The sequence below is a fragment of the Lagopus leucura genome, unplaced genomic scaffold, assembly GCF_019238085.1.
Source record: "Lagopus leucura isolate 7727_CA_CO unplaced genomic scaffold, USGS_WTPT01 Super-Scaffold_1, whole genome shotgun sequence".
NCBI classification, from domain to species: domain Eukaryota; kingdom Metazoa; phylum Chordata; class Aves; order Galliformes; family Phasianidae; genus Lagopus; species Lagopus leucura.
This window is the reverse complement of record NW_024962250.1, coordinates 28,601,363-28,626,104: the sequence shown is the minus strand read 5'-3', so window position 1 is coordinate 28,626,104 and position 24,742 is coordinate 28,601,363. Positions and strand designations below refer to the sequence as shown.

At 39.7% G+C, this 24,742-nt stretch overlaps 1 protein-coding gene across 1 annotated transcript in view; it reads left to right on the top strand.

Annotated features, from left to right (window-relative positions):
• The first annotated feature begins 16,119 nt into the window (after window positions 1-16,119).
• LOC122175549 (alpha-1-antitrypsin-like) overlaps window positions 16,120-24,742 on the top strand; it is a 25,040-nt gene continuing 16,417 nt past the window's right edge. The window contains exons 1-4 of the mRNA XM_042863295.1: window positions 16,120-16,204; window positions 18,344-18,440; window positions 18,918-19,003; window positions 23,292-23,957. Of these exons, the coding sequence (XP_042719229.1) occupies window positions 23,309-23,957 (649 nt within the window). The 5' untranslated portion in view covers window positions 16,120-16,204; window positions 18,344-18,440; window positions 18,918-19,003; window positions 23,292-23,308. The remainder of the gene's footprint in view (window positions 16,205-18,343; window positions 18,441-18,917; window positions 19,004-23,291; window positions 23,958-24,742) is intronic.

The window sequence follows — 24,742 nt, the reverse complement described above, 5'->3', positions numbered from 1 at the left end:
GATAACATTACATTCACTAAAAGTAGCTGTGTTTAACAGGGACAGAGAACACATTGGTAGCCCTAATGAATTTCAATCTTTTTACTGTGTCCTCTCAGTTTAAAGAAATGATAGACATCTACATACTTCACAAACACGGTAATAATACCTCCACCAAAAACCAATACCTCCAGTCTAAGTTCTGCTTTGCAGCTGAGGAGGGACAGGAATAAAACCTTTATTTGTGAGGAACTTTGGCTTCTAGACATTGCTGGAGGGTATCAGCTTCAAGCAAAGCTGGGTCAGAAATGTTGAATGTGCCTGGATCTGAGAAAATCGTGACAGATAATACAGATGAGAGAAAACAAGAATCTGAGGAATCTGCTTATTTATTATAAGAGGTAATAGAACCTTTCAGATAGGCAAGCACAGACCTTATCCCAGTCTTGCTGGCCAAAAAAAGGAGGTAGTCAGCTTATTCACATAGATCTAAAGGTACACTTAATACCAAATATTGTCTCTACAATCACTCCATTGTCTCTGTACTTTAAAGAAAGGAATACACTGAGGCCTGAAAAATGCTCCAGAGAAAATCTTAGTCAGCTATGCCTGTCTAATTCATTTTTGCTCTTAGGAAAATCAAATCAATTGCTCCAACAGTTTTTGAAGAAGCAAGAAGCAAGATTCCACTCCTGGGGCTAAGCCAAGGATTTCAGCTCTGCACAGAGGTGCCAAATTACCACACTCCTTATCCACAACTTCTCATACAGCTGCAGAATCATTGCTCACCTGCTTTGGGAGTGGTGGGATTTAGGTTAGTGGTCAAATTTTTGAGACATGTTAGAGGAAAGGTAAGAATGAAGGAAAATGGGTAACTGTTCATATCATTTCAATTTCTGCTTTCCCCTCTGAAATTTCTGGATAATGAAAGCCAGACAGAACCTAATTATTATTGCTTAATTATAAATACAAGAGATCTGAAATAGGAACCTTTTCAAAATTCATGATTCTCTGCTTATAAGAGTTGTGAGCTTTTCTTATGGAAAATAGTGCAAGTCTACTTGCTGCCCTATTGATTAAAAGCAGATAGTTAAGATGGAAAAAATATTTCAGCTGAGAGAATACTTCCCAGGAATTGTTTCATAATTTCCGTGCAGCTGTAAACAAGAAGAGCAACTACCCAAATTTTTCAAAAAACAGTATATGGAGTGAACTAAGGATATGCTGTACACTTGCATTACCACAAGATAATATGTCTCACTTTGCTGTACACCAGCAGGCCACCTGCAGATAATTAGGCACAGGGATGCGGATCTTGGTCTTTTATGACTTCTCTTGTTATCTGAAATAATACCATACGTACCACAAACCCTTACCATCCGTAAGAACTGAGATCTGCAAGGGATCTTTACAGTGGTTTATCTCCATTTTGCATACATTTCGACAGGCAGGGCTTTCTGTGTCTTCATTAAGCACCACTCTCCACTACTTTTGGTGTCAAGACCCAGACATAGGAAATTAACATTACTGAGGTGCTCAGAGACAGCGCAGTTCTTGCCAGAGTCACAGGGATCTTGACCTGGCACTGCCTACAGGCAGTTCTAAGTGGGAATGGAAATTATATGAGCACCACTTATGTTTTCTATTTCCAACAATAAGACCTGACATCCATCAAAAATAAAGGTTATGAGAAGCACTAGGGAATAGTGGAGGCTGCAGACTGGCAAATTTGATCAGCAGCATGCTGCATCTCAAAGTTACTTTCAACTCTGTTGATTTATCTGAAATGCACTTACTGAATTAATAACATACAGATGCATAAATAGAAAAGCACAGAAAGGTAAATACGGTTTGCCATTTGCTAAGATATAATTTTTTTTTAAATACTGAAAGAGCTTTTAACTTTGGATTTTTTCTGTTCTCAATTTTTCAAGTGCCAATTTTCAGCAAGGTTGCAGTAATTCTCAGTTTACGAGGGTCTCACCTTTAGAAATATTCTGCAAAGAAGGGACTACATTTTTTTACCTGAGGACCTCAGATACAAGTTTGTTAAGAGACTTCCATAAGACCATGGAGGAAGCCAAAGCACCTACACTGCTTGACAGCAGATGGTGAGCTGAACACTGATGGGTGCTGCTCACCCCAATCTGCCTGTTTTGCAGAGGTAAGGAGCACGTGGTGACAGCCTCAGAAGCTGGCATTGCACAGTACAGAACACGTCTCATCTACATTCAGGCCCTGAGATGACCAAAGCTACCACAGCTACAGCATGGAGGTGACTCAGAAGCCTTTATTTATGGTGTGGCTGGTGCCAGTAATCCATCTGGATCACCCAGAATAGCTCCAAAAGTTTTTGGCTGTTAACAGATTTTTGGTGACTCCAAAATTATTTCTAGCAACACCCTGACCTCCCTGATGGCTGAGAAGCCAAGCAGTGAATTTTCCATGAGCCCCTGGGAAAACTGCTGACTTAGTCAATAGTTACTGTCTGCAGAGTCAAGTGGATTTTCTTGCCAGCTACATTTCTTTAAAGACATGGCAGTACAGGCAACGTGCATGGGAGCTTGTAGCAAAGGGGACTCATGAAGTTTTCAGTTTTTTAAGGCTGTAATTACTTCTAGTCCTTTCATTGATTTCCAATAAACATCCTAGACTCTGTGTGCAAATCTGTGAGCCTTTAGGCAAATATATCACATTTACTCCAAAATTCTGCTTTCCTGTGTGCTGCTTTGAAGTCAGTGGGAACTACAGATTTGTACTGACTGCACTGCAAGTACACTTTATTTTAGCATTTAAATACGGCAGTAAGAACAGACACATAAATCCATGACTTCTATCTATTTCAGAATATTTTTTCCAAACTTCTGCAGTGTCTCACTGTATGCAGTGTCTTTGCAATCCTCTTTATTGAACACTCACTCAAGAAAAGTTAGTATCACCTATTGTTCTGTGAGTGGGAGACTGCAAACCATGAAATTTACCATAAGACAAAAAAAAATCAGTAAATGAAGGGTTCTGACTATTTGGGAGATGATCAATCTGACCCCAATGAAGCAGTTTACAATGAAGAAACATGTCCCTCTCAAAATAATACATGGCATTCAACTACACTTGAGATGTTGAGTTCCGCAATGTTCCTGCTCTCTCCTGTACAGTCCTGTTGGGGAGGCCAATTCATGCATGCAAACAGGGACAGGAGAAAGAGTATCAGGATCCTTTTCCCCTAGAAGAATCAGTATTGAACAAAAAAATTTCTTGCCTCACAACAGCCTGATGTTATAAGGGTTGCAGGGTGAGGCTGAGTTGTCTTCTCATACATTTTAAATACATTAAACAACATAAAAAATTCTAAACTAAAAAAAATGTTATTTCAAGGAACAACTTTGAAAGCCCATCACTCTCCTTATCTCTTGGATTCCCCCTGCTGTTACACAAGGAAAGTAAATTAGATACAACTTAAACATGATCCTGCTCTCTGGCTCAGCAATTGACCATGAAGCTTCAGGGGAAAAATTCTTAGTGCACGAAGGAAACAGGAGTTTCATTTCTAGTTTCTGAGGTTTTTAAAATGAAACAGTTTGATCCAGAACTGATCTAAAACACATAAAAGTGCCTTGGTGTGGCAACAGAAACAGTTTATAAAAACAACTTAGAAGACTTCAGCTTTCCTAAAGCAGATTCAAACCAGTTTCTATTCATTTCTCATGTTGCCTTTCGGCAGAAATATTACTAGTTAATAAAACTTTCAGTGCATCAGTAATTGAGGGTAGTGCTTGATGAATCCAGTCAGCTGGTTACAAGGTAGATCACTGCAGAAATAAAGTTTCCATGGTCCAAAAACTTTAAATAAATATTAAAAAGAGAGTCAATAAATAAAGATTTCTTTTACATTGTTGATCATATCTCACAGTTTCTCAAAAGCTTCTTAAGCAAAGAATTTCATTGTAAATAACTGTGGATCGTGTTTGTTTTTTTCCTGACAGTAAAATACTTGCTAAAGCCCAAATCAGGTCCAATCTGAGTAGAAATTACAGTGAGCCCCATGAGCACTCTATGATTTCCTGCCTGAGTGATGAAATCCCACAGATGTAATAAAATTCTGTTGTTTATTTTACAGAAGGAAAAGAACTTGCATACACTTCAAGACATTTTAAAACAAATTTTCTAAACCTTTTTGCCTCTAAATAACTTCTTTTCAAGGGAGAAGTACTAACTCCCTAGTTTTGCTTGGAACCAAATGACGTGTATGAGATGAAGGCTTTTCCCTCCCCTTATATTTCTATCCATGGGCAGTGGGGTCACATTCTGCAATTCACTCACAGGAGTAGATTTAGCATCATAAGCAGCTAGTAAAAAAGGGCATGGGGAATCATTCTAATGGCATTTTCCTCAGAGCAGTCATGTTGAAGGAGACATCATGCCTCAACTAAAATTCTTCCTCTCTTCATTCTGGATTAAAACCTGTTAACTGAGACTGCAGAGAGGAAAGCAATAAATCTTCCTAATTATCTCCTTCAACACTATAAGGAATAGTCATTATGCATTTTTGTTGGTTTGGAGTTCATTTCAAATGGAAGATTTTGATGAGTAATTTGAGAGATTATCTGAAATAAGTTTGCAGATCAGTGAATATGGTGTGTAAAATAAAATATTTGCCTGAAAAAACTAATGGAGATGATCACTAAGAGTGAATCATAAATGGGGGTTGACCTTTTGATGCTGAATGAGAGATGGCAGAAAAGTTGGGGAGAGTTTTTGAAGAGTTTGGAAATGGAGGAGAAGCAATTGAAATGATATCACTGCAATGATAATGCTAACAAATCTGTATTTGGGAAGTCCAGAGGAAAGGAATACTTATCCCTTGCATCCTGTGGATATATTCATTTTCACAACCACCTGGCTGCTGGTTCCAAGTGACAGTGCCGGCTCAGACTGCAACTGGTTTAACACAGGCACACAGTAGGCATCAACCCAGCGAGTTCATTGACATGGCTGTTGGACTTGCAAACTGCAAAGACTGTATAAAGGTAGATGCAAATGCAAGCATGACTGATATAATTTTTTAAATACAGTTGCATTCACAGTTATTTTGTGTGGGGGCCCAGATTTCCCAAGCATTTACTGACCTCTCTGTTATTAACAACTCTACATTCCTCTGAGCATCTTTGAAACAAAGTTCTTTGCAATGACTTGTGTTCTTCACCACTAGTTCCTCCATGACTAATACTTAACAGGTCTGATCATTTCTGCCCTGGTCTTAGGACATTTCTGCCGTGGTCTTAGGAGAGTATGGACTGAACTGAAGGAATTTTTGCCATCCCCTGCACATTATTTTGCTTTCTGTTAACTCTGGGTTTTTCCTTTGATCTTGGAACCATACTGCCGTTGGCTTTCCTCTGAAGACTTTGGATCAGAAAATCAGGGGAAGGGAAGTATTTGCCCCTGTCTATCAGACAAGAGAAGCTGTGTGGAAATTCAAAAGCCTTTCAAAGCCTGACAAACCCTGGGAGACGGCAAGAAGTAATAGACACAGTGGGACTCAAGAATTTTCAGTAAATGCTGATTTTGCTGTTTATTATGCTGGCATACATCAGGTATTATCTGTGTCCTGAAGAGCAATGCTACTGTAATAACTCTATTTGCTCTGTTTAATGTCTAACAGTGTGCTCTGTTTAATGTCTAACTGCTTGAATAGGTTAAGCCTATTCAAACAATATAAAAGCAGTGCAAAAATCTGTAAAGGTCAGGTGATCAAAGTAGGGTCCTTTTAAAAACACTGCAGATGCTGTTCTATTTTAGTAGCTAGGGACATTAAATTCACATTGGCTATCTGTTTCACAGGTTAACTCATTCAGTAGATTAATTCATTCACGCACAGTTGACAAAGCTCACTAAAGCAACGTTAATCTATCCTGTACAATGAAGCTTTTCTTTAGACAGCCAGTGAGGTAGATGAGGGTTTCACTGTTGTGAAAAGGAATTTTTAAATGAAACTTTTAAAGAAGCAGCAGTGGACAAACATGAAATACTGACTACAAGTAATAGACAGTTGTAGGATTTTTAGGAAAGATTAGTCTTCATTTGTAAAGAGCTTCAGTATCTACAGACAAAAACTGCCTGTACTTCAGCAGATGGAGACTGTCAGAGCAGAGGCCCCAACAATGGGAATGGATCCAGGGAGTCTTGTGTTAGAAAAATTGCAGAGACTTGGGAAATTCTGTAACTCAGTCTCTGCCTTTCATGGTCTGTTTCATGCACAGACAAAAATAGGAAATTATCTAGGATGACTCAGTAGCATCACTAATTGACACCAACAGTACATCTCATTGTTCTGATTGTGCTAAATGCCTGGCCACATTTAATTTTCCTTGGCTATTAAGTTGTCAGGTAAGAAGGTACCAGGGACCCAACATGCTTTCACTACTGGGGCAAAGCAGTATTGCGTGAACAGTAATCCCACTCATCCTCTCCTATTCTTATAGCTCATCGTTCATCAACTGCAGAAACACTACCAGCTCCAGAGGGAAACATAGATATCCATCTAAATCTATATGAAATATCTTCCAATAATTCCGTTCTTTGCTGTTTACTTTTTCTTTTTATAGAATAGTAAGGAAGTAAGGAAGATGCAGCCTTATACAATTTGGGTGGTTTTAGTCCTGCTTCATGGAGCATCTTGTCCACATCACTCACAGCTGTGGTATCACCAGCTCCATCATTCATGTCCAGGTTAACTCATGTTAAAATCTCAAACTGAAAGAAGCTCACTTGAGTTGCTTCCTGCAGAACATTGTGCTCTGAATGGAAGAGTTCCCCTGAGAATAGAGCTGCAATAGTGCTTGTCAGCTGCAGCAGAGCATACCCAGTGGCCATCCCCACCCACTGCTTCCAGTGTCTAGGCAATTCCCATCTTTCTTCTAAGTACTGCCATCATGGATTACTTCAGATATGCAGCAAAGACCCTGCTTCATATAGCAACAGGTTAGACAGCTCCTATTCAAATGTCACGGGGATGGAGGCAAAACAACTCCAGTGCATTTGCTTTGCCTTCATTGAAAGGACTTTAACAAAGTGCTATGTTTCAAGTATGAGGATAAGATGCGCCACTGAACGAGATTATAAATGGTGTGATTTAGACAGTGCAGCTTCCACATTGCAGTTCATCTCATGGGCTAGCTATTGTTCCTTGATGTTTTTCTTCCACTTTTATTTTACTAGAAATCTCCCCTTCTTCCTGCTCATTTTTCAAGTGTGAATTCAATTTATTGAGTAAAAAATTTTCACCTTGTTCCTGTTGGGCATTCAAGCTGACTAATGGGGGTCACCTTGGAGGAGAGGACCACTATGCAGTCAATGCACATACCAAGCAGCCCACCATGTGACAATTGCGTGATCAACTGTCAATTACCCAATGGGAGAGGCATGTACTTGAAGCTTCATGGGTAAAGCCAGAAAAATGATGAGGTTTCTCTAAACCAGGAACTTTGGTGTGCTATATCCTCCACAGAAACCCACCTGAGGCTATTCAGAGAGAAGGAACACGCAGTTTTTGGCTACAAAACTGTGAATACTTATGAGAATTTGTGAGCAAATGAGTGCAATCACATCATCCAGAGGAGGGCCACTAAGACGATCGGAGAGCTGGAAGCACCTCTCCTACGAGAAAAGGTTGAGGGAACTTGGATTGTTTAGCTTGGAGAGGAGAAGGCTCCAGGGAGACCTCATTGTGGCCTTCCAATACTTGAAAGGAGCGTATGAACAGGAGGGGAATGGCTGTTTACAAGGGTGGATAGTGATAGGACAAGGGGAATGGCTTTAAACTGAGATAGGGGAGGTTTAATTTAGATATTAGGAGGAAGTTTTTTACACAGAGGGAGGTGACACACTGGAACAGGTTGCCCAAGAATGTTGTGGATGCCCCATCCCTGGAGGCATTCAAAGCCATGATGGATGTGGCTCTGGGCAGCCTGGTCTGGTGGTTGATAACCCTGCACATAGCAGCGGGGTTGAAACTAGATGATCACTGTGGTTCTTTTCAACCCAGGCCATTTTATGATTTTATGATTTATTTCCATGGAAACTAAAACAAAGAGCACACTAACACTATTTGTTAGAGCGAATTCTCAACTACAAAACAATTTTTCAACATAGACACCACCATGAGCTATGCATTTTCACTGATGATGAACAAAGAGCCTGCAAGCTGTGCTCACAACAATCTACTTCAGTGGAAGCAAATCACTGTTCCTGTCACTACTGGTGAAATGCCACCCACCACCTCACTGTGTTCACACCCATCACTTGGTCTCCATCAACATTCAGCAAGCATCAGTGGATGGCAGTGTGTACCATTTTTTCTGCACGGAGGAGTTCATCTCTACACCTTGGTTTCATCTGCACTTCTGTGTCAGACATCAGCTTGTCAGAGGGCCGCACTGCAGCCATCTGTCATACAGCAAAACAAAATGGAATATTGGTGGGAAGATTTGACCTCTTCTGCCAAAGCACTAACATCTGTCTGTGATGTCATGGATCAACATAAAAAAATAGGAGGCATTACTTTTGGGGGAGCCCTCTTATTTATTATTTAACATCTGCTACAGACAACTACAAATGTTCCTGCCAATGCTAATAGTGAGAAGGAAAAATGTAGAACACGCAGAAAGATAATGATAAAATATTGATTAAAAAAAATCAAGATTATTATATATTGTAGCTGCTTTGTTCTATTCAGAATGCTCTAGTACTTCTGATAGTGTAGAAAATGCCACAATGGAAAAGCCCCATCAGAAAAAGAGCATTCAGGCTTCTGTAATCTTTCCAAATACAGCACAGAAATCTCCAAATGTAGACAACATGCTGAAAAAAATGCCAAGGGATCAGTGAAAAAGATTTGAAAGATTCTTTACAGCAAAAACAAAGAATTTTATCATAACGTACAGTGGCTACGGGTATGAGCTGGCAAAGACTTCCCTCAGGGAAATCAAAATTTTCTCAGGTATCAGCTGACAATATGTTTCACTGTGCATTTGACCTAGAGCTGAGCTGAAAGCTGTGGTACCTCCATGAGCTCCTCCACCCCTTTGCACTCTGCTTTTGTGTCAGACCAGCTTTCTTTGGCCTTCCTGAGGCTGGAACACATGGGAAGTAAAAGCTTGCTTGGGCTGTAAAGCAAAAATCAATTTCCTATTCTGGTAAAGATTAACTAACTTTAATCAATAAACATCGCTGAAACAATTTATACATTCCTGATTCTTCTTTCAGTTTTCACTAGAAAAAAAATGTGAAATTAGAGAAAAAATGTGAAATTATGGCATTTTGTTCTTTTTGGATAGTAAGACAAACATATAAGCACAGGAAAAAAAAAACAACTTTTTTCTGTCTAACCCTTCAGTTTCTAGAATCCAAGTGAACAAAACCTATGTCACACTCCTCAAGGATTTTTAAGAGATTAAATCAGACTAAATTATCTGAAAAAAACTGTATTTCTGTGTTTCTCTTCGTTAAATGCTGAAGATCACCCAGACATCCTCAGAGATTCCTTTATAACATATTTATCACTTATCTACTGGGAAAAGCCTTGTGCATCACGTGGAAATGCAATAGATACTAATATTCCATCACCAGTCATTACTATTCATGCTTTCAGTAAATGTCCACAGTGAACCATTTTTCCTGCTGAATTTCAGTGAAACTATTTGTTTTTTTCAGACAGAACTTTGTTATTTTTTTTCCCATTCTCTCCCTTGTGTGCTTATTTACTTTTCTGTGGGTTTAACAGATCACCACAGCATATTTTATTGTTGAAGTTAGGGGTAGGGAACTAACTTTCACTGCGTCCCTGGAGCAGATGGGTGATTATGTAAGCTGATACTGATTTGGACATGTCACAAGCATAGGAAAGTGAAACAAGACCTGTGCCATAACCTTCATTTGCTTACCCTAATATTTTCAAGTGTCAGATACTGCTACTGCTCTCCTTATCAATACAATTGGCAACCTTTTGTGGTCATCGATAGAGATTTTGTGTAATACCTGCATGGAAATTATCATATGATATTTTTAAAAACACAGACAAATGTTTAAAACTTTACTACATGGTGCCTTTTCTGAGCAATGGCAGATGCTTGTACAGCCCCAGATTGTCCAATCTGCATGAGCTTATGGACTTTCCCAGAAAAATGAATTGAGACCAAGCGTTCACCAAAAAGTTGACATTTGTAAGGAATTACTGGAACAAGAAATGGTAGTATTCCAAGATGAGAAATGCCTAGACGACCCATGTACCTGACATATTTAATGGTCCATCTTTCCCAGTTAAGAACCTATACCTGCTCCATGGAGGACTGAAACACCCTTGTTCTCTGCCTGTCTTGGTGCGAGCACCAGCACAGGTTCCCTTGCCAGCAACAAGCTCAATTCAGCAAGACAATACCTTCTCCACTGTGCCCAGACCTCCTGATGCTGTGTGATCTTTCAGCAGTCTTTCCACGACAGTATGGGGAGGTATTTTCCTGTACCAAGAGTATAGGAACAGTCCTGTTCACTTGAGTGAAAAACACTTTTGATTTGTCTATTCAGGGGACGATGGCTTTATGAACAATTTATATCTACATGTACTTCTTCATAAACCAGTTCCATCAGCAGGACCAGTTCCCTCTTTGTACAATTGATATCCTCTGCCTCCCTCTATTGATTGAGTTGACCAGCAGCAAACTTGACAAATGGGAAGGAGTAAATCCTTTGGAAAACTCCATACTTGGAAATGTGTATTGCTTTCCTCTAATGTACTGATTACAGTTGGCCAGTAAAGTACATTTACATCAGCAACAGGAGGTTCATTTCACAGTGGTTAATCTGTTACTAATTAAAAGCCTTCTGTTACAGAGCTCAACACTGCCAGCATTGGTTGCAATGATTTCTACACAAAGAGACAGAACTTCGTCTTTGCCCCTATGTGTAATTCCTACTCAAGCAGTAGTTGGAAGAAGCAAAGAGAAAAAAGTGTGCGTATGTGAAGATCACCTTCCTGCATTCCAGTTACAGCTTTTCCTGCCTTTCACCATCATTACAAATATCCCACAGCTCTTCTGAGCTTGCCATGTCCCTCCAAGCCCCTGCAAAGGGGCAGAGGAGTCTTTGTGCTTTCAAGTGAAAACAAACCAAAGGAACAAAAAAGAAAAAAACATAGAAGTGCAAGAAACTTTCAGAGCACTGCAAAAGGATTAAAAAAAAAAAAAAAAAAAAAAAAAGAAAAGAAAAGAAAATAACAGTTAGTGAATTATAGGTCACTGAGACCAACTGCATTTTTGGAAAAATTCTGAGAATATTAGTAAAAATAAAAACCATCAGAAGGATCTAGAAAACATCAAGATGACAAATAGCAAGAAAAAAAACAAGATGACAAAAAGAAATTGGTTTTGTCAAAAACTGACCACATCAGACCAACTTAATCCTCTCCAGTGGCAGAGTACCAAGCCTTGTCATTAGCAAATAGTTGAGCTAAAGTACAGCTTAGCTAAGCTATACTTAGGTTACATTTGGACCTAGTAAGGCACTGTTGTCTTCTATGAGCTACTCTTACATAAGGTACAGAAAAAAGTGTTGTGAGATTGGATCCAGTGATCCAGAATTAAGGAGAAATCAGGCCTTCTTGATTGTTCTGGGTGTAGGGTGATTCAATATTTTCTTTATCTGTCCCATTTGTCTGGCTAAAAGGCATTAGGAGATGCTGGCATTTCATAACTGCAGGAATTTGCAGCTGATGTATCTCACCATTAAGCCATACAGTGTGACAGCTCATCCAAGAGAGTCAGATTTTACTGCCTGCACTACCCATACTACCGATTTCTGGGGTGTACAATCACCACAGAAGGTGGATGGAACAAAAACTGAGATTCTGGAGGAAGAGGAGACGATGCAAACACTGGAGCAATCAGTCTAACAGGTCACAGTAGATCTCTGGGCTTTGAAATCAAATCAAAGAATAAGCTAGTCTTAGTCTGCTGGGACAGGTATTTCTTTAAGTGTCTAGACCCCAATTTCATGACCATTTGAGAGAGATATAAGGGCACTGTGGCAGAGGTGAAATACTTTTTAGAAGGACTTGAAAGAAAATGTTTCTACAGGGTGTATGCAGACCTTAAATTTTGGCATTCCCTAGTTTAAATCTCTTACGGACTATCCATCTCATAACACGGGCCCAGAGGTGTGCAGAGTTGTTAAATCTGTCAAATCTTGTTAAATTGCAAAAACCTGTGGGAATCCTTTGGCCAAAGAACCAGGCATGATCAAAATGAAGATATAACACTGAAGGTGTTCTGACATCATCATTTTAGAGCATAAAAACAACAGATTCTTTCTCTTCCCTACAACTCTCAAGAGGGAATAACTTCAAACAGATAGAGAAATGAAATATTCTCAGATAATAATGGAGAACTATTAAAAATTTGTTCTCAGACCCACTCACGTATATTTTTTATAACGGCACATGAAAGGAGAACTCAATTCTACTCAGATAATAAAAAAAATCTAAGCGTATAAAACAAATTAACATGCATTTGAATATTTTTCCAAACTCCGTTCAAAGTCCATCAATAATCAGAGACAGTTCTCCTCCCACAGTCACACAAGCTCATCTTTGGGATTCTTTGTCTGTCCCTAGACTAGATCAAGGAGAACCAGACCTGCTCAGCCACCTGCAGCCACACGTGCTTTACAACTTCAAGAAACGGAATTTAAAAAGTGATTTTCTCAACAGCTTTAATGCTTCACTAAGTATGTATCTGAAAATTGATCATCTTAATAGACGTTTGTGAAGGAAAATGACTGCTGAGTGCTTCTGATTTTAAAATAGTCATTCAAGCTTTCCTATTCTGTCTTAACATTTCCCTTCCTCCCCTCCCACCTATGCTTTTAAAAAGCATATCATTAGCAGGACTTCATTACAGGCAGGTGTAGAGAAATCAAGGCAGCTGCATGAATCCCTACTGAGATCACAACTACTTCCATGAAATTCTAAGGTCTCAGAAGGGAAAAGCACAGCCTAATCTTAGGCACTATTGTGGTGGGGTGCTGGGAACAGGGCAGATGGCCTGCCAGATTTGTTTGTTCTAGTGTCATGCCTTGTGTTGAGCCCTGGCAGAGGCTGTGTCTGAGCAGTGAAGGGGGAGGCTGCCTGCTTGCTTTGTGCCAGCTCTGCTGTGATGTACCATAGGATGAGGGAGATGGCAGCTTCCCAAGTGTTTTGGGAAAGGCCACCAGAGTCACGTGATGAGAAGCAGAGAGGTTTCTCAACAGGGTTGAGATGCAAACCTGCTGCATGAATGGAAGCATGGTCTCCCGGGAGTGGGATTTCACAGTCATTTGGATTAGCTACAGGAAAGGAAACAGACTCTTTAGCAGGGTGTGTGGCAGAACAAGGGGAAATGGCTTCAAGCTCAAAGAGGTTGATTTAGGTTACATATAAGGAAAAAGTCTTTTACAGTGAGAGTGGTGAGGCACTGGAACACACTGCCCAGTGATGTGGTTCATATCTTGTCCTTGGAGACTTTCAAGGCAAGGCTGGATAAGGCCACAGGCAACCTAATATGCTGTGGATGTCCCTGTTTGTTGCAAGAGCTTTGGACTAGAGGACCTTCAATGGTCTCTTCCAACTCTAAGGATTCTATGATAATAACTTAGGTTGGAAAGCACCTCTGGAGGTCATCCAATCCTACCATCTGCTCACAGGAGCACCAGCCTAGAAATTAGATCAGGTTGCTCAGGGCCATATCCAGCCAGGTTTTGTATGTCTCCAAGGACAGTGATTTTACAGCTTCACAGAGCAATCTGTCCTCATGTTTGATTATAATCCCTGAACATTATTTTACTTATACTAATTTGCATTTCCCTTGCCGTAGCTTGCATCCCCTGCCACTCACACTACTGCTCTGCAACCCTGGCTCCATCTTCTCCCTAACGTTACCTGTTACACAAATGAACACTGCAGGTACACCCTCCTGCATGACCTTCTTTTCTGCAAGGTGGATAAGTCCTGGTGTCCTAGCCTCCCCACCTTTGTCCTCCAGACTTTCAATGACCTTGGTGTCCCTCTACTGTTTTCACTCAGGATGTCGTCTTCTCTCTTGCACAAGGGAAACCAAAAGGGGAGACAGCACTCCAGATGCACATAGAGCAGAACATCATGGAGGGAAAATAAACTTCACTGACAAGAGAGAAGCAGGAATGTATTTACTGATAAAATGAATTAACAGTTCATTAACAGTGAATTAACAATGAATTAACAAAGAAGACTGTGACAGGAAGATTCAAGATGGTAAGATACACTTTATTATTAACAGCATAAAGAGTAGGGTTAAGCACATTAATCCAGGAGACCCTCTAGTTGAGAAAAGAGGTTCAGAGTGAACCTCTTTTCTTTCTAAAGTCCTACTCAGAGAAGCATAGGTGTAACCTAATCCTCTTGTAGTACCTGGCTTGGTCAATAATTTCTGTTCAAATGTGAAGGAAGCCTGCTGAATGACGAGGTTCAAAGCACACCCTCCTTGCTTTCCAAACTTTTTGAACTCCAGAGGAAAGGAGCCTAAGCGTAGCTGGTAGCTGGGTCCAGACTTGGTCAACAGTTTATGTCTAAGGGATTGTATGTGAACTATCATTCTAAAATATAATCTCAGCAAAGCTAACAAAGCTTAAATAAACTGTTAGACACTTACCAAGTATCTATACTGGCAAGGCATCTTCACATTAAGGTTTAAGGGATCTCTGTACAGCTATAACCTCAAGAGCCGCCCCCTACCCTCAGGGAGATCCTGCTGTGCAACCAGCTGCTAAGCAGTAGAATTCAAGGGGCTCTTGGGCTGCTAAATACTTATCAGGTAAGATGACTGAAAAAAGTCATATTTTTAGGACATTATCAGTTGTTCCTTATCTGTTGAAGCATGTGTCTGCCATCAGTTCTTCTAGCAACCAGTTTGAGACTGGGAGGGCAGGGGAGATTCAGGCTGGACATGAGGAAGTATTACTTTTCAGAAAGGGTGGTCAGGCACTGGAATGGACTGCCCAGGGAGGTGGTGGAATCGCCGAGCCTGGGGGTGTTCAAGGAAAGGCTAGATGTTGTGTTGAGGGACATGGTTTAGTAGGACCTATTGGGAATAGGTGAACGGTTGGACTGGGTGATCTTTTAGGTCTTTTCCAACCTTGGTGATTCTATGATTCTATGATTCTATGAGACAGATGTGTGGTTTCTGTCTTAGCAAGGTCTTGAGTGTAATCAGCACTGTGCTCACTGTCGGTCTGAGCAAGGTCTGGTGTAACAGCCAGGCTAGAGGAGGACGTTGAGCACACTATCATGGAGAATCATCACTTCACTTAATCTATTGGCCCCATTTCTCCTAAATCAGCCTTGAACATGGCAAGTCAAATTAAATCTGAGCACAAACCCCAAAAATAACTTCCAAGAGATATGGTAGTTACCATATCCTTGGAAACATTCAAGGTCAGGCTGGACGGGACTCTGAGCAGCCTGATCAAGCTCTAGACCTCCCTCTTCATTGCAGGGGAATTGGACTAGATGACCTTTAAAGGTTCCTTCAAACAATTCTATGATCCTGGCCTCTAAGCAATACCTTCTCCCTTCCTTCTTTACACCAGTATTAGCACCTGTGAACACACAGAAATCTGATCAATCAATCAGTGGAAAACCAGTAATTTTTTTCTATTTTCTCAAGGTGGGGAGAGATCTAAAAGACCTGGAGTGAGCAGGAACATCCTGCCTGGAGCTGCCAGGAGTCAACAGGTGTACAACACGAAATAGAGGAAGACACAGCTTAAGGGTGAAGATCTGTCATATTTTTGCTTGAAAAGACAGGAGCAGAGCCTTGACATTGCTGTACCTTCTCTTTATTACCACTGAGAGTAACTGCCTCCTGGAAGTCACTTCTGAGCTGTTTGTGTAATTAAGAGTGCAGTTCCCCTTGAAACACCTTGAGAGACAAATTAAATATTGCTGCGTGCAGAGCAAGAGAATGAGAGAGTGTATGTGAACTGCTGAATCACAGCCTGAACCTCTGATTGATCACAGGTGAAGGCAATTCACCTGTGCTGCCAGAAGGGGTGGAGCCTGGCTCCACCTCTCCTAGACCCATTTAAGAGCTGACTACCAGTGAGGAAGGATCGCTTCTGGAGATCTCCTCCTCTGGAGTTTCACAGCAAGCCTAGGATATGGGTAAGCATTCTGTCTATTCTGTTTTGGTATAGTAACTGCATAGCCAAGCTCTTTGTTATATTTCATGACTATAATATCTCTACATTCATTGATTATACATTGATGCAGCCTTCAGCAGCTCCACACTGACATGCCATCTCAGTGCATCATAAGTGCTCACTGTACTCCAGAGGGCATCATCAGAACAGCAACCCATCGTGGTTTCAAATGGGATTCAGGGTAACCAGTTAAATATTTTAAAGAGATCAAAGTGTTCCTCCACCAGGAAAGCAAGCATGCAGTTTTTCTAATTTAAATAACTGATTCATTTTGGACTACAGTCAGTCTGTTTCCAAGGGAATTCAAGCTGGGTGACTTTTGTTAATGGAGACAATTTACTGAAGGTGAAAGTGTTATTAAGATCTTGCAATAATAATATTAAAAAAGTAAATTAGAGTTCAAAATAATAAGATGCCTAATGTAGCTTGACCCAGATCTAGAGGAGCAAATGGAAGCTCTGTTATTTTTGAATTGTTTTTCAAAATGGCAGAGAAGCAGCCCATTAACTCTAGAAAATAAAATGCTGCGTGTTCAACATTATCAAACACTGAAAAAGAATGTCAGCAAATTTCGGGGTAATACACATGGTTGGTGAAACTATTGGATGCTAAAGGGAAAAAAAATCCAGCATCAATGCTGGTAACATCAGAGATTGGTGCACATCAGATTTTGTTTTTTTTCCTCTTGCCTTCTCATCCAGATATCAGCAGCTAAGGGACACTTTTCATTGCTAGAATAAACTGTTCTTAAATGAAGTCACATTAAGTTGTTTTTTTCTTCACTTTTTTAATAACTTTAATCATAGCTGTAATTTTTGTACTTTATTGTGTTGTCTTTCGTCTCTTGGTACTTATTATTGTTCACCTGTAGACATTTAAGGTAAAACTCTGTACTTCTGGGGGCTGCTTTCACTTACGTTAAGCACTGAAGCATTCAGCTGCTTTACCAATATCTCACCAGCTGGTAAACAACTCGAACAAATGCTCTAGCAGTCTCGATCCAAACTGGTACTGAACAACTCTGTTTGCCTTTGCATGTGTGAAAGGCACAGAGAAGCCTAGAAAGACAGAATTTGTAACAACTTCACAGCCATGCAGAATGTAAAGCCTTGTTTCAACACATGGTCTGCAAAGAAAAACCCTAATCTCCACAGAAGATTCAGCAATGCCTCCTTTAAGATGAAGTTACTGCTGTGATCCCCCACTTGCCACTGGGATGCTCCTGCTGGATGTGAGGTGCTCATCTATGCAATGACCCGTTATATTCTGCAGACTCACGTTAGCACAGATCCTAATGCTCTTCCTCCACAGTGCTGTAGGGTTACAGACTTCTGCAAGGAGTTTGTTGTGAAGAAGGATTGTATGAAACACAAGTGGCCTTCCTGATGGGTCCATCTTCATACAAATCATGTTTTAGCTTACTAGCCTGATGCTTCCTCCCCTGCAATTTGAGAGTACTTGCAGTTGGTGGCAGTACACCAGGGCATAATGTTGCTGATTGTCCACCTACACACCAGTCTGGCTGGGGTAGCACGAATGATATAGTACCCATCTCTGTCATCATATCACTGTCCCTACAACAACCCGGAGCCACTAGATACACTGATATTACCCCTTTAAGTTTACTAGTGAAGTCCTTAACACCTGTCCCTTATTAGATAAATAAGAATGATTATAATTTAATAATAATAATTTAAAGTTAATAAACCATATAAAGCTATTCACATTCTGGTGTGAAGAGGAAGAATATTGAGATGAGATCTGACAATGTCATGCATCTAGCAGTCTTTTCCTAATGCTTCATCTAGTATTATGGATGTGTTTAATTTTACTCATTTCAGTAGATCTAATGTAGCTAGTCAGGCTATTTGTAGAAATTAATGGTGTATGCAAACTATGTGCTAGAGTGAAGGGCTGATTTCCCAGCAGGGGACAGTGCTGAAATGCAGGAGAACTCTTAGAACTGTTGTAAGCAAAGGCAGGGTTAGGCCACATGTATACAGCAAGAGTCAGCTGCCTTCTCCAAAAAATTGTCTTCTCTGTTTGCTCTGCTCTGTTCCTAATGTAATAACACCTGTCTGCCTTGGTTAATATTTTCTAGAGGACGCTTTGCTTTCATAATGCTATTTAACAGTATAAATAACAGAGAGTGCTGCAGGGTAGTTCTGGTGAGGACAGCAGGACCCTTGAAAATTGCTGTAAGTAGAGACTTTTTTTTTTCTTACGGAGATTTCAAAAGTGTATCATATCGCAGTCAATTGATTTTAAGACTTTTGTAGGATATTAAATCTGACTTAGCAACTGTTCCAGTGGTAAAGAGGCTTACTTGGCCAATTGGATACATAGCACACAGGTACCATTTAGGCGTTTGCCTGTATGTTGTTATGTGATTGGCAGGAGTACCAAGAATGGCAGACAAGGGTGTCATTGCCTTGTGGGGAAGCAAGGTGATCTGTAGAGCCAACAAATCTTCAACATCTGAAGAGGGGAATTCCCCTGACATACCTCCTGCTATTCCCAGCTAGAGGGAACAGGCCCTGTTTTGTTCAGAGCCTGGGGATGGATGCCTAGAGTACAGATGATGTTTTTAAACTAATTTTACTACAGTATATTCAAGGCCAGATGTAATACCTTTGCTTAGAGAATAGGATATCTGAGCTGTACTTCTCTTTCAGATGAGACATCTACTTGTATCCTCTAATCATCAGACTGAAGGATAATTGAGCAGGAAGGAGGGAAAAGTTGTTCTTCAGCTGCTCAGGTGAGCTGAAATCACGGTGATGCCGAACTGTAATGTTCATGTAGAGACTGTATAGTGATCAGGTGTACACTGGAATGCAGAAACTAGGAACTCAGTCTGATCTGTTCATGACTGCCCTAAATACTGCATTTCCCTTTTTTTTTTCTTCTGGCCTCAGTAATACTTTATCTATAGGTATGTGTAGTAGCACAGATCCAAAAAGTAAATACTAAGAGTGCTCTGAAGAGTGAGAGATTGTGTTCACCTGTTTCCAGGTAAAAGAAGCCTCGAAGGGGTGATGCCATTCTTGAGGGCTGCAATTCCTGGTGAGCTCTTACATCCCAAGCTATCTTGCAGAAGGCAGGTGACACTGGGAACAGCTCTGATTTTATTCCCTCCCTTCCCTTCTCCCAGGGTTTGTTTGGATTTATGCAAGCAAATTTGACAGAGGTATTGATGTTTTATAGAACTTAGACGTTTTTGAGTAAAACTTCTAACAGAGAAGTTTACTCCATACAGAGAAAAGTAACACACCCGATTACAGAAATCATTGACTTACGCACATGTAGGATTACATGCATTTCTAAATAACATTCTAAAATTGATTTCTATGTTTCTATTGCAAAAGTAATTACTTTAATGAAACAGTGACAATGACTGGATTCTTTTCAGAATCTGATACCTTCAACTTGTGCCTGCAGTATTCTCAGGTCTTGGGTGCAGGGGTATCAAAACTCTGAATCTCAGAAATAAATATCTAGCTGATCGCTCTTGACAACTGCCTGAGCTTGTCCAGGAACATGATGGGAGATATCTTGAGAACTTTCAGGCCAGCCAGTAAGAAACAAGTAAATTTGTGGTGCTCCTGTAAATAGGCCATCGTGTGCAGTGGGTTTCTGAGACCAGTTTCTCACACACAAATGTGAGTAGTCAGTTCCTTCTTTTGTGACTTTCGTGTGCTTGAATTCTTTTAGTTTCTTCTTTGGATATGACCATGGGTAGCTGAGATGAGTTCAACAGACACTACTGATGGTGGGGTCGTGTGTTGTTATGCCTGGTCCCCTGAGGGACCAGCTATCAGGACAAAGTTTCTCAGATTTCCTCATTTGATTGTTTTTAAGAGGGAAGCAGCACCATCTGGTGAGCAAATAGCTTTTCTATTTCTTGCCTGCATGCATTTTCAAACAGTGCAAATGTTCATGTCTAAAATGAGTATAGGTGAAGATCCCTTATGGGAGCAGAATGGGATGAATACTCATCTCCAAATCACTGAGACAAAAATCAGCCCTCAAATAGATAAACTAACTGTATCCACAAAGAATCAACTTCTGTCAGTTGGAAAACTTGGCCTCATTCTGTTATAGGTGTTCTAGTGGACTTATTTTGAGGCAACAGCCAGTCCCAGTTTTCTCCATTTTCTTTCTAGGAAAGAGCATCTTAAAAAAAAAAAAAAAAAAAAAAAAAAAAAAAAAAGTCATTCTGGTTTGCATGGTAGGAAAGATTGTAATATACTCAATGAATGTTATCACCAAATTTATTATGGATAAATTGCTTGAAACATCACCATCCTGCAGGTGTTGGCGTGTTTCTGTGCCACTGTCAGGCTTGACTGAAAGCTTTTCATGAATGAAACCTTTTCCTGAATACTGAAAATACATTGTCATGGCCTGACATAGACAAAAGGAAGAAAAGAGGCAGAGAATTCAACTGTTTTTCTTCCAGGCTATTCAACAAATTATTGTAAATATGGCATTGCAATTGAATAGCTCTTCACTGTATTCCCATGTCTGTGGGCAATCTGACAGAATGTCTCTTGGCAAACTGTTCTCCGGAGACAGTATGAGTCTTAAGAAAGAAAGCTTTCTTCTAAATTATCCTTTTCAGATAGGGAATTCCCTAGGGCTTTTTAAGCAGTGATTCTTAGCTCTTTGTTCTTTAATAAGTGTACAGCAAGTGTTTGGTAGGAAAACTCAATCATGAGGATAGCCTAAGAATCTGCTCCAAAACAAAATAGTTGTTAACTTATCACTGGATAATCTTCTGCTAACTTAAAAGTGCAGTACTATCAACTAGAGTAGTAAACACAAAGTAGAAGTAATAGCTCCCAGTCACATTCTAAAGGCTTACAGGATCTAAATTTTATTATGAAAGTGTCCCCATTAAGCATACACACAAGAAAGGACCTCTACACACTACAGCTGCTGAGTCTTTCATAATTGCATGATTTTAGAATCCACCATTACCAAGATTTCTGTGAAAGCTGACTCATAACTCTTGAACGTTTGTGATTGGCCAGTGCTGAGTAACAGATGGATGATTCGCATTCAGATTGTAGTTAATTATCTGTGAAAATAAATAAAATGAAATCTGTGAAAACTAAACACGAAAAGCAAATATGTCATAACTGCATAGAGCAAAAATATCAGGATAGAAGAAAAATCCTTCTGAAAACTATAACCAATATTTTACAAAGCTCATACACCCATTAGCTACAATTTTGAGGCCAAATTAGTTAAATTCCATTCCTACATTGCACTCCAAATTAAAAGAAATTGTCATTTCAGTGCCTATATACAAAAATCCACCTATATGCTGTGCTTTGTTATAGATAGTAAATGTGATGAGATAGGGAACAGGTAGTGATTCTGTTTAAAATGAAATACTTCATTCTTTTGTGTTCTTGCTGTTTTTAATAAATCATGCCTGCAGTTGAGTAAATTCACAGTAAGTAATTTATTCAGAGACAGATTCTGAATCAGACCTCTAGATACATGGAAATAGATTAGGCTCACATTTTGTGCTTTTGTCTGGGAGCAGATTTCAAAGTCTGACTAACACATTGGATCACACATAGCTGGCTTTAAATATTCAGAACTGGAGCTTTTATGATGAGTTAGAAGTGGATAGTTATACTGAGCAGTATCATTTCAATGACAGAATCAAAGGAGGAGGCTGAAATATAATTTAAAACTACTGTGCACAGTAATTGAAAATTCAGTTAGCAGGGATGCTCATGGCCATTCCAATTTATCAATAATATAGTCTTGCTGCAAGCAGGACTGCCTTTTATAAATACTTTCATCAGACTTGCAGTTGTTTAAATATCTGATTATAGGTCAAAGTATTTTGTTGCTCTTATTCAAGTCTAATCATAACTAGATAATCAAATACTAATGAAAAGTGATCTCTCTGATGCTGTGGTGAAATCAGGACCATGATCATATCACTTTCTGACCACAATCTTTCAAGTCAAATAGTACAAGAATAGAAAGGTGCAGTTAGAATATGTCCCTCCTCGTACAAGTTCTAGCAAATCTGGCTCATTACCTCCACACATCCTTTGCAAGTTTTTCACCATTTCTTTGCATTAGATTCAAGAGAAATGAGGCCCACTGGGACTCTACATTTCCAATGTCCAATTGTAAGAGCTGTTACAGTGTCAGCTCTGTAAAGAAATGTAGACAACACAGCTGAGAGTAACAGGATAAGATAAATGTACTGCCCTTTGACCAGTAGAGCATCTGATAAAAATAAGGCTTTGCTTTCATTGGTGTCACTGACTCCTTTTGCTGTGTTGAAAATGAATCCTCTCCAATGGTTTGGTTTGTCTATTAAGAGATAAAATAAGAACCCAAAGTAATGTTTCAAGTGTCATATCATTTTTATAGAGAAAGGAAGAGAACCTATTCCTTAGAGACATAGAGCTTCACGTTTGGTTTGCTACAGCCACCATCGTTTGTTCTCTCTTGAAATGAAGGGCCTTATCAATCTGACCAAAAGGTTATTTAAAGATCTCTGAGCCTAATTACTTCAGTTCTATTTGTACAGAGCTACTGCTGTCTGTCCACTTGTGTGAATTTCCTCTCTCTTTCCTTACTCGCAGAACATCCAGACTTGCTCTGTGATGTTCTTTCCAGGCATTATCTTAGACCATTATTGTCAAAAGCGCAGTACTATTGCAGTCCTCCAATGATTAGTCATGGTATGTTTTCTGGTGGGGGTATGCTCTCTTGTCTGGCCTGCTGAGGGTGCTGTGTATTCAGGAAATCAGTGTTGAATTTTGCCTTTGTGGGCATTTAGTGTGAGGCAGAAAGAGTTCTGGAAGATCTGTCAGAAGGCCAGGGGAAATTAAAACAAACGACAAAAAAGAAAAAAAAATCATGTCTGGTGAAAGACTTTTTATTTTATTTTTTTCTTTTAAAGGAAATTAAGATGAGAAAAACATGAGCTCTTTTTTAGTGAGAATGACAAAATAACTCTATTTGATTAATTAGCTTACCTTAATCATAAATTTTCCTTTTCTCCATAGGATTTTAATACAAGAAGATGAAGACTGTATTTTATATATGTTTGCTTCTGGCTGGGCTTCATGCTTTTGCTTATGGTCAGCTTACAGCCAGCCACCACAATGGACATGATCCAAACGAGCCTAACTATCATATGCATCACAGTGCTGAAGCAGCTGCTTGCCTCAAGCTAGTGCCAAACAATGCTGACTTTGCATTTAAATTTCTAAATGAAGTTGCGCTGGAAGAGCCTAATAAGAACATTTTCTTCTCTCCTGTAAGCATCTCCACTGCCTTTGCAATGCTGGCCCTGGGGGCTAGGTCAATCACCAAGATTCAGATCCTGGAAGGACTTGCCTTTAACCTTACAGAAATTCAGGAGAAAGAGATACATGAAGGCTTCCACAATCTCATGCACATGCTGAGCCATCCTGAGAGTGGGGTACAGCTCAACATGGGGAATGCAATCTTTCTAACAGAGAAGCTGAAACCACTAGAAAAGTTTTTAGATGATGCCAAACCTTTGTATCAACTAGAGGTTTTAGCTACTGACTTCAACAATCCCACAGAGGCTGAGAAGGAGATCAATGATTATATAGAGAAGAAAACACAAGGGAAGATTACTAATTTGGTTAAGGAAATTGATCCACAGACTATAATGCTCCTGGCTAGCTTTGTTTTCTTTAGAGGTAAGTCATTTAATGTTTGTGTTATTTGTTTTTAGCAAGTGATCTCATCAGCTGCCTCACTAGGAAATTGTTCCAGCAGAAATTTCAAATCCTCTTTGATGGGATTGAAGCCCCTTGTGGTATGCTTGGGCCAAGGAGAGCAGCAGAACCCTGCACAAAGAGACCCTGAAGGCTGAGCTCTGCTCAAGGCCGATGCAGGAACTGTGCTCTGGGATGCAGCCCTATGCAGCCCTAGACACTTTCATGGCTCCAGTTGCCCCACATTTTTTTCAGTTTTCAGTAAATGCATATCTAATCTTATAGAAGTCTGTAGAAGCATGCACTATTCACTGGCCTAATTTGTTATATACTATAAAATCCTATTTTTTCCTTCTGAAGTCCTTGAAATATATACACACAAACATATTTATATATGAAAGAAGCTACTGATGATCAGACGAAGGCATTTTAAGAAACAGTATTTCTAATGTGGATTTCACGATGTGGTATTAAGCTTGACACATCAGCACTCAAATATAGGATCCTACATCAATTTTATCTACAGACAGAGACTTTTGTTAAAGTTAATAGAAATCAAATGTATGCAGAATACAGATGCTGTCAGGTGAGCCCTTAAATCACAATTTACAGAAAGATTACTAAGATCATCTGAAGAGAGAAGTAATACAATCTAATACACTTTCTTGACTGAGTAAAAGATTCTTGATTTACTGTGACATACATCTTAAAATGTTAAGTTTGAAAACTGAATTTATGAATTGGAAGAATAGGTGCAAACAATTAGT